This window comes from Pristis pectinata, chromosome 9, assembly GCF_009764475.1.
Source record: "Pristis pectinata isolate sPriPec2 chromosome 9, sPriPec2.1.pri, whole genome shotgun sequence".
NCBI lineage: Eukaryota > Metazoa > Chordata > Chondrichthyes > Rhinopristiformes > Pristidae > Pristis > Pristis pectinata.
In genome coordinates this window covers 67,959,202-67,970,250 of record NC_067413.1, presented here as the reverse complement: position 1 = coordinate 67,970,250, position 11,049 = coordinate 67,959,202, and the positions used below count along the sequence as shown (strand labels likewise).

The 11,049-nt window shown below is 38.3% G+C and overlaps 2 protein-coding genes across 2 annotated transcripts in view; one reads left to right on the top strand and one right to left on the bottom strand.

The window, feature by feature from the left end:
- Positions 1 to 283: 283 nt before the first annotated feature.
- LOC127574000 (peptidyl-prolyl cis-trans isomerase FKBP1B-like) lies at positions 284 to 807 on the bottom strand. The gene is given in 5 exon segments (XM_052022593.1): positions 284 to 445; positions 447 to 511; positions 514 to 591; positions 594 to 659; positions 784 to 807. Coding segments are annotated over 5 exon segments (360 nt in total). The 3' UTR covers positions 284 to 318.
- The window catches only part of LOC127574705 (dynein axonemal assembly factor 11-like), a 41,500-nt gene continuing 31,239 nt past the window's right edge, over positions 789 to 11,049 (top strand). The window contains 4 exon segments of the mRNA XM_052023992.1: positions 789 to 815; positions 1,587 to 1,754; positions 7,325 to 7,402; positions 9,652 to 9,824. Of these exon segments, the coding sequence (XP_051879952.1) occupies positions 806 to 815; positions 1,587 to 1,754; positions 7,325 to 7,402; positions 9,652 to 9,824 (429 nt within the window). The 5' untranslated portion in view covers positions 789 to 805.

Genomic DNA, 11,049 nt, shown 5'->3' with positions numbered 1-11,049 from the left:
CCTTAGCCTCTGCTGCTCCAGAAAAAAGCCGAAGTTTATCCAGCCTCTCCTGATAGCACATGTCCTCTAATCCAGACAGCATCCTAGCCAACCTCCTCTGCACTCTCTCTAAAGCCTCAACATCCTTCCTACCGTGAGGTGACTAGAATTGCACGCAATACTCTAAATGGGGCCTAACCAGAGTTGTATGGAGATGCATCATAAAATTGATGCGTCTCTATGACTGATATAAAAAACTTTTAACTTGCTTCTTGAGCCACTGAAAACACAGAACTCCCGATGTTATTCCTTGCAATTAAATATCAATTAAGCACTTTGTTATTCCAACTTCAGCAGCTCTGCATCAAAGATAACAGTAACATTGTCTTGGATGACTCTAGGATGTCCTTGTGCATCGTATGTCACGTCACGCGTGTAGGTCAGTTTTATCCTTTGGCCGAAACTATGCTTCTTCCCAGCATTTAATTATTTCCTGCTTGCCAATTTTGAACTTCAATAGATTCTTTTTTACACATCTCTGGAAGAGTCAAACTTCTTTTCATTTTGGAGCATTCCTATACGGTCGACAATACATGTCTGTCTCTTTTTCTTGCAAATGTTCTCCCGTCTCCTGGAGATATTATCTCGACTTCAACACCTTTTCTTAAACAATAATAATTCTAAAAAAAAAGAAAGATGTGTTTTTCCTCAAGGAAATTACCACAATCTGCATCCCGAATGTCGCGGCTGCGCGGATTGGAGGAGCTGGGGAAGGAAGGGGCGGGGAGCGGTTTCCGTGGTTACCGGAGTGTTTGGAGAAGTCGCCATGGTGCGAAGTGAGTTGGGTGCGAGTTGGGGTGATGGTGGCGGCGCGGCAACACAGCGGGGGGCAGAGAGCTCGTAACTCTAACCCACCCCTCACCCCGGCCGGGCTCTGCTTCCCGGGCCGAACCTGGGGACCGGAGGCCGTCCACGGCCAGGCCAGTACCCGCCCGGCTCCCGAGGTCGGGCACTCGGCCCAATCAGCACCTTTATTTTGCTGGTGATCCCGCCTTGGGCCGGGCGATGGCGGGGCCGGGCAGCAGCCGGAATACTCGTAAAGCCCCACAGTGTGGCTGGGCTGTTGAGGGTCACACAGGACGGAGAGAAGGAGCATTGTACCTAATTTAACTCTCCATCTGTGAGCACTGCCAGGCTTTCAATGGTAGTGTCCTTAAACAGGGCAAGCCATCAGCTGTAATGTTCTGTGATGTCTGTTGGCAAAAAAAAAGCATTTAAACTGGATGGAACGACCCCACGAAGTTTACAGTATATATTGAAAGGCCATCGACATGAAATGTTAACTGCGTCTTTCTCTATCCTGCTGCCCCCTCCCCTAGCTGAGTTTTTACAGTATTTCGTTTTACATTGCATATCTGAGTGGTATCAATTCAGCAATCTCATCAGATTCAAATGACCGTTGTCTTTTGCTTGAAATTTCTTTCTCAGTTCATTGTGCCATACGATTTAGATTTCTTTACTGAAATATCATTTTTTAATGTATTAATTGTCTCAAAGATATTACCCAAAAGATTTTTTGTTGTCTTTCTTATTTTGCTGTCTTATAGTTACTGAAAGTCTGATAAGGCAACGAGCAGAACATAATAACTGTGAGATATTTTCACTGGAAGAAATTACATTGCACCAACAAGAAATAGAGAAAATCGAACACATTGACAAATGGTGCAAAGATCTGAAAATTGTCTACTTTCAAAATAATTTGATTCCTAAGATCGGTAAGTCCAGTTGAATTTGCTGAGGTTGTGTGATAATAATAGTACAATTTTCTTATTTTTAATCGTTAGTTATTTACCAGATGTAAAGGAATTTTAATTATTTTGGATGAATCATTTACTATTGATTTCCTCAAAGAAACATTTTTGGAACTCGGCAAAGGCAGACCAGGAAATTGATGAAAGGGAAAATAAACAATGAATTATCCAGCTTGAACTATTACAAACAATTGTAAGAGGTTCTAAAAATATGAAAAAAGACAAGGGCTAATGTGGCTTCCTTACAGATAGAGACAGGACAGTTTATTATGGGGAATAAGCAAACAGCTTATATTGGCCATAGACAGGTTTGATAATGGTGGAGCAATAAATAATCTGCTCGAAGAACTCAGCGGGTCGAGCAGCATCTGTGGGAGGAATGGAAATATCGACAATTCCTTTCCTCCCACAGATGCTGCTCGATTTGCTGAGTTTTTCTAGTAGATTGTTTGTTGCTCTAGATTCCAGTATCTGCATTCTCTTGTATCTCCATTGGTGATGATAAAGATTTTGTGAGAAAGCCAAGATGGATCATTCACTTCATTGATTTCTAGCTGAAATGCTGTCAAGTAGTTCAATCTAGTCTTTAGCATTCATGTAGTAGTCCTGCTATCATTGAGAATGATCATGTTCTTGGAACCTCCTCCTTCAATGAGCTGTTTGCCCCATAATGACTAGGTGTAGTAGATCTGCAGAACTTTGCTCTGATCTATTGGTTGTGAGATCACTTAGCTCTGCCTATTGCATGCTCCTTTTCCTGTTTAACATTCATGTTATCTCGTGTTGCAGTTTCACCAGATTGGCATCTCATTTTTATATGTGTCTGGTGATATTTCCTGCATGCCCTTTTGCACTCATTATACTTGCATAACTCTGCTGCTATTGATGGGCCATGGTGCCTTATGGATGCCCATTCTGAACCACCAGATCTGTTGAGTCTATCCATTTAGCACAATTGAAGGGTTACACAACTTTGTCTTCACAAGGGCTGTGCCACAGTCACTACCACTCCTATCATTGAGCTTTGTAGATTGGTGAGGATGAGGTCAATTGTGCTCAGTAACTACTGATGATCCAAAATGGCAGACATATCCTTTAGGACCCTGCTTGATCAGTGGTGGTGCTTCCAAGTTATTCTTGACAATGGATGGTGAAGTCTCCCAGAGTACATACTGTATCCTGATGCAGGGTTTCAACCCAAAATGTTGACAATTCCTTTCCGCAGATGCAGCTCGACCCAATGAGTTCCTCCAGCAGATTGTTTATTGCACCAGATTCCAGCATCTGCAGTCTCTTGTGTCTACATACTGTGCCATTGCCCCTTTCAATGCTCCTTTGAAATTATCTTCAAAATGGAGAAGCATTGATTCAGCAGCCTAAGGGAGAAAGTAGGTTATAATCAGAAGGAGGTTTCTTTTCCCAAGTTTGATCTAATGCTGTGTGACCTCATTAGACCTGGATTCAATGCTGAGGATTCCCAAGGATGCTTTCTCCTGCCAGCATAACACTGTGGCTCTATTCTGCTGGTGGGTCAGCCTGTAACCAGGAGTTACGACGGAGGAGTCTGGCATGCTGTCTGCAGGGTATAATTATATCAGGTTGTTGTTTGATGATCCTTTGGGACTGCTTCCCCAGATTAGACACCAATCTCCAGATGTTAGTGAGGAGAACTTTAGAAGGTGGACTAGACTAGGAACAACTTTGCCATGAGTGAATTTAGTGTCAGGTCAATGTTATGGGTCTTTCTTTCTGCTTTAATTTTGCAGTTATGGTATAACAGAGTGGCTTGCTGGGCCATTTCAAGATATTTAAGACTGAACCATATTAGAACTGGTAAGGAATCACATACATGCCAGAGTGGATAAGAATGTCAGATTTTCTTCCTGAATGTCTCATTCACAAATGCCCTATGTGTTGGCCTTGTGTGGTCATTATTATTAACTTCTTGGCATATATGTGACCCTTAATCTAACTTTGATATTCTTATGCTGAATTATTATTGGTATATTGTATAAATACAATATGGTCCCTTTCTCTTCAACTCCTTTTGCTATTTTAGCCTGATATTTAAGGAGAGGGCATGTAAGGGAATATCACTTTTCAATCTGAGATAATGGCATTTCTAAAACATCCTATTAAGCAGAAAAAGATGCATCATATAAGTCTAAGTGTTTTAGAAATGCTATTATCGCAGACTGAAAATTGATATTCATGAATATGCTTTATTAAAGGTTTATTTACCTTTGGGGATGTTGATAGGCAAAATAATTCGTGTGTTGTGAAAAAAATCAATGATGTTAATTATAATCAGGTTAAATTTCATATATTACAAACACATTTTCAGGGTTCCAAGAAGTTATGGTGTGATCATTAGTTAAAGAAAACAATGACAGCACATTAGATAGTTGCTTAAATGGACACAAAAAACATTGATAAGATATATTGCAACACCATTCTGAATGTTGATAATCTTGGGGGATAATACTTGAATGGGATTCTATCTCCTTATACAAAATCTGTAGGCTTTTCATGCCACCAAAAGGTGACCATGTCTGCAGATTTATGATCTGTTTTAAGGCTTTTCTGAATAGAAACAGCATTCAATTTTACATTTCTTTTTGCTAGTTTCCATTATAGAGTGATTTAATTTTTCTCTCCTTTAGCATTAATTTTAGATATTCCACTATTATATTTGTACCACTATTGCGTCCTTTTGGTTATGATCTAATCATTTGATTTTTATTTCTGAAGTCTTTGGATTTTTATCTTTAAAGAAGGAGATGTACAGAAATTTTATTTAATAATTTCATGTTTAATAATATAATCTTTATTTCATAATTTTATTGATGTGTGTTGTATTGTTTGACCATGTTTTGCACTAGAAAATATTTATGCATTGTTTTTATTGCAAATTTCTTTTTTGCTAAACTGCTCGCTACTTTGATAGGCACTATTGCTGATTTCAGTTATGAAGTTTCAATTTTTGATTTTTGTGGACTAACGTTGGTAAATTATTGTACATCTAACAATATTGTAGTTAAAATGTCATTAAATATTACTATTTCAAAAATTAATATTGTATTTGAGGCACTGTTTGAAATGTGGATTTGAGGCTACTTGTAAAACTCAATTACTCAGCATTGCCAGGAAAGGAAAAAATAGCTCATGTTTGTGCACATTATTTGGAAGGAGGCAAAATTAGATAAATGCTAAAAGTAAGAAGGAGAATTCTTCTTTGCCTTTGTTGTTTCAGACAATAGTAGAAGTATTTAACAGGTGAAGGCTAAAAGGTTTTGAAGCTATAAAAATATTTGAACTCTTTCTTAAACACATCTTGTGCATATGTTAATGAGAAGTTTGTTAAAGTTTTTAATACCTGTATTAATGAACATGAAGAATCAAAACTTCACGTAACTTTTTGCTGTGTTTACATTTTGGACCATGGGTTCAATGAAATTGCCCCCATTTTCTGTGAGTTTGGGGAGAAAAATGAGACAGTGATCTTAGTCATCCAAAAGCTGCCAATATTTTCATAAACAAAGAGTCCATTTTAAGACCCACCAGCACTTTTAAATGGAGTTCCGTGGCCATAACTAACCCATTTATCTTAAGCCTGCAACTCAAATCTGTCACAAATAAATACGACTTCCTGATGAGAATCATATTCTTATGTTCTGAGGAGGAGAGTATGATTTTTTTTGAACTGGAGTAGATTGGAAGCATCGGGATCTTGCTTATTATTTAAATACCCAAATAAATAAATTCCGCAAGTTAATTGCTTACTGACTAAGGGGTCTGCATTAGCCACTGAAGACAATTGGAGTCATAGAGTTGTTAAGCACAGAAACAGGCCCTTTGGCCCATCGTGTGCATGCTGAACTTGATTCCCATCTGCACCAATCCCATTTGCTCACATTAGGTCTGTACCCTTCTATACCTTGCATATTCAAGTGCCTACCTAAATGCTTCTTAAATATAGTGACTGTATCTGTTTTTGTTACCTCTTCTGGTACCTCATTCCAAATTTCAACCACTCTTTGTGTGGAAAAGCTTTCCCCTCAGATCCCCTTCAAATCTGCTCCCTCTCATCTTAATCCATTGCCTTGTTTTTGACACCAAATGGGCTAAATGCGGGCAGATGGAACTAACTCGCTGGGCAACACAGTCGGCGTGGACGAGTTGGGCTGAAGGGTGTATTTCCATACTGTATGACTCTATGAGAAGGCACAACAGTTAACAAGTACATTATATTAATAGTTTATAGAAAATTGTTATCAGAATGAAGGTGGTTAGGTTTCCTCAGGTGATGGTATCTAGTTTTTATAACACTTCATTTATTAAAAAAAAATTGTTCTGACCATTTGGAGGATTGATTGTTGCCCTTGTCATATGTAAAATCCTGAGGGTATAGGAACATAAGAATAAGACTAGGCCTATCAGTCCCTCAAGTCTGCATCACTCTCAGTTAGATTGTTGCTGATCCCTGTAATTTGTAGCTGCACTGATTTTTATCTGCACTCGTTTGCAATGGTTCCATATTCTTTAATACACTTGGCTAGTAAAAGTCTATCAATATCAAGATTATTACTTGAGTAGCATACCACAATGATACTTCATGTCCCAGCAGTGGAAATTGCTCTATAATCTACTATATTCTGAGCAACAGAAGATGGGTTATTGTAATCATTTAATCCTTGGATGCCATTTGCACTCTGCTCCTACAAATGGCAGTATATCATATCTAATGTGCAATGCCTGGAACTGTACATAATCCTCCTAACTATGATGTCATGAAGATCTTGTATCCATGTAACAAATCTTCCTTTCCATTTGTATTCTGGCCCTTCAGATATAGATGGAGATCTTGCATTCAGCACAAGCAAATGGAACTTGCCATTCCAGATGCTTACACTAAGCAACAGATTTTTTGGGGGGGTTTTTGCATTGTGACTTGTGATAAGAAACAGTGTAATGGACTATGGGGGAGCATCTGATATCAGTATAAACAAGATAAGCTGTCCTCTGTCTCCTCAACCCAGTCAGATTGAAGAATCCTTGCTAAGACTCTGCTTAAACTAGGAATTGTGAATTAAAGTTTAATGCCAAATTTTCTATAAAAAGGAAAATAGAAGAAAAATGCAATTAAGATTAAAAAAAAGACAACAATAATTTTCATAGCATAATTTCTAGTTGGGCAAATACATGCCCTTGGTGTATTTGAGTGTCTAGTCTGATGGCATGATGCAATAGAACAGAAGATTCTTCAATCTGACTGGGTTGAGGAGACAGGGCAGCTTATCTTGTTTATACTGATATCAGATTCTCTCGCATAGTCCATGGTGATAGCCATTTTAGACAACAATTTCTTGATTTTTGCAAACGTACATATGGCAGATGTTGTTTTTCAGTTCACTTTGAATAATGGTGAGGTCATAGCAGATCATCTTACCATTATTCTTAATTTTAAAGCTTTGTACTCTCTCAATTTGAAGTTTGCTTATTACCTGAGTTGTCTGTCTTATTTTGTTTTCCAGAAAATGTTGGCAGACTGAAGAAACTGGAATACCTTAATCTGGCTTTAAATAACATTGAACGTATAGAAAATTTAGATGGTAAGCTGAATTTACACTTAATTGGAATAAATCGTCTACTTAAATCTCAAAAGAATTGGATCTTTTCATTTCCCCTGCCAATCTTGCCCAAATCAGGCCTGACCCTCCCACCTATACAACATGGACCTGAATTCCATCCCCCTCTGACTTTTTTCAGTGCCCAGCAGACATGGCACTTTTTCTTTCAACTCTTTGGATTTCGTAGACATCAGTTATGGAATGTAGGAATTGTAATTATGTAATTTACTAGACTTTGGTAAAATACTGCTTCAGAAAATATGTTTAATTATAAGAAAGTGAGTTCATGGATGGAGCTGAAGATGTATACCTGACAACCAATGGTATATGAAAGTTCATTCCATGTTTGTGTTGGTTATTTACAAAGAAAAGGAATGTAATCGATATGGAGTCCAAGGATCTAACATTCAAAAACAGTACAAATGGCCTTGCAAATGCAAGAACAATGCTGCAGAAGTTGTCTGGACTACATTACAGAGATGCAATCATGAAGAAGGCGTGCCAGTGTCTTTACTTTCTTAGAAGCTTCAGGAGATTTGGCATGTCACTAAGTACTCTAACAAACTTTGACAGATGCACTGTTGAAAGAATCCTGACTGGTTACATCATGACCTGGTACAGCAATTCCAACGCAGAAGAATGGAAGAGGTTGCAGAGAGTAGTCCATCACAGGCAAAAATCCTCCCCACCATTAATAGCATCCACAGGAGGTGCTGCCTCAAGAAGGCAGCATTATCAAGGATCCCCACTATCTGGGTCATGCCCACTTCTTGTTGCTACCGTCAGGCAGGAGGTACAGAAGACAGAAGTCCCACACTACCAGGTTCAGGAACAGCTACTTTCCTACGACCATCAGGTTCTTGAACCAATTTGCAAAATCTTAACCCTACATCAATAATGGAACACTATGAACCTCTTGCACTACCATGAACTTTTCCCTGATTGTGTCATTTTTATTTGCACGAAGGTCTTGTTTTTGCTCAGTCTTTTATTTTTTCTATCTCTCTTCACTGTCTTGAATAATTTATTTATAACGTATATTGTCTGTTATCTGTACCCGTGTCTGTGACGCTGCTGCAAGCAAGTTTTTCATTATACCTGTACCTCACTGTGCTTGTGTACATGACAATAAACTCAATATGACGTGAGATTGAAGCAGTGGAGAAAGTTGGTCTAGTTGGATATAGGTTAACATAAAGAAAAAATTCTATTTTGTGCATGGGTGAGAGTCCACGGATTTGGGGGGAGAAAATGCTGCTATTGGAATCCATTTTACTTCTATTAAAGTATATCTAGTGGAGCCCCTGTTGGTTTAAATGAGACCAATGGAAATCTTTTCTTAATCTGCTACTGCCAAAAAAAAATGTGTATGAATAAAATGCCACATTAGGATGTAACCTGTGTACTAAGATTTTTGTTTTTATTTGGTCAAGAGATAATGTATCCCCAATCATTGGGATGCATGCATCTGGTGCCTTTGAGTTTCTTGGTTTGAATGCAGAGGTACAGCACTGCTGCAAGAGCATATTCTGAGCTGAACGTGGTCTCTGAGTTTCCGCAGAGTTCCTATGTTTTTTGTAACTTAAAATTCTACAGATATATGATGGGCCTTTAAAACTTCATCCTTAAATCTCTTAACCTCTTACAGAAGTTGAGAGGACAGGTTGTTGAATTCTTAAAAGCAGAAAGCCAACTCAAAACAGCAATGAATGCAGATATTAACTCAAGCAGGTGTGTGACCTCTGTAGAAATAGTTTGAACACGTTCATAAGGTAGCAAGCCATAGATTTTACAGCCATTCAAATTTAACGTCTAAGGGCTAGCTTTCCATGGACTTGTGAAACCTGCACCTAAAATGAAGCAAGGAATGTTGGAATGAGGATTTGTGTTTTACCTTCACTGCTTGTAGGAGAAGAATGATTGCTTCACCAAGTAGGACCCTCTTTCAATGCTACCAAACTTCGAGCCCTGAACTGAACTTACCCTGATATACTTCTCCTGCAATCAGTCAATTTTCCACTTCAAACAGACAGGATTAGGCAGATGACTGAAGGGACTTATTTCCCTACAATTGTTCAGCCTCCCATAGATACTTTCTTCATCATCACCGCTTTCAGCCCTACACTGCTTCCTTCATCACCCTTTTCCCAGGGATATATTTTTATGTTTCAGCATTAGCCTCTGGAGTAGACTTGTTCTTCAAACATGATATTTTTCCCCTTCCTTGACAGGCTGTGAGTTTTTGAAGAAACTTGACCTAACAGTAAACTTCGTGGGCGAACTGACCAGTGTGGAGTCACTCAAAGTTAATGTACACTTGGAAGAACTTTTTCTGGTTGGAAACCCCTGCTATGAATTTGATAGCTACAGAAAGTTTGTGATTGCTGTACTCCCACAGCTAAAGGTCAGGAATTTTGTCTTTCACTTGCATTCTGGTCTTTTAACTGTTAGTGTATTATGTTTTTCATAAACACTCAGGATCTATTTAAAGGATCAGGTTTCTTGATTGTGGGTCAGATCAAGATATTTGGGAGGGAGTTGGGGGTGTATTGGCAGGTGAAGTATTTTAGTGTGACAAAATTAGGCAGCTGTTTATAATTCAGTTTGGTTAACATCAGGGAAAATAGCACAACATTTTTTATGACTTGCCTAGATTTTCATTATATTATCTCTTTGGAGATATGAGGTTATCGAAGTATAAATATTTAGTATCCTATGGTAAATACCTTGCAAAATTGTGATTCAATTGAAGGATAAAACTGTATGAAAGCTGAGTCTTTTAGATGTCCAATTATGCTGCTTTAGTGTTTTAATAGGCTTTTGTTAGATAGTCTACACGTTATTGATTTTATATGTTTGTCAACTTTAAATAACAGAATGCAGTTAAAACAAGTGCAGAATCATATAGCACAGAAGGATATCATTTGGTCTGTTGTGTTTGTGCTGGGACATTGAAAGAGCAATGAATTTTGTTGCTTTTGGTTGTTGACTATTACCAAAAGGAAATCCCTTTAAACAACCTGCTAGGTGATTGTAATTTTGTCTGCTATATAAAAGCTTCATTTCAGACTATGGCCTCAATTTTTCACCATAACACCTTTCATGACAAAAACCAAACTGCAGGAGGAACTCATTGAGTTAGGCAGCATTAGTGGAGGCAGAGGGATGGTCAATGTTTTGGGTGGAGACTCTGTCCTCAGGATTCTCTCACCTTTATGACAGTTGGTTTCCCATTTTAATTTTTGTTATGGGCGTTTCTGGGCTTACAAGGAGATGATATAGTGGAAATCTGCCTAAGCTAATGTATAGAAGTTGTAACCATTCTGTGCTATTTTTACTGATACCGACCAACTTGAATTATCACTAAATGGCTTAATTGTGGCAGATATAGATTCTTCATCATCTGCTACTGCACCTTCAACCCTATCCAAAATATCTTTATATGATCTAAATTTTTAAATTAAATTCCATAAATCCTCCTTCCACTGTCTTTTATTGTGCATAACTTCATAGGACTAAAGTCATAGGACTGACTCTACCAGAGAGATCAGAGAATCTGTTATCATCTCTAATGCCCACATGAGGCAGTAAAGACTGATCTCAATGCATCCATGTAATGCCAATTCTTG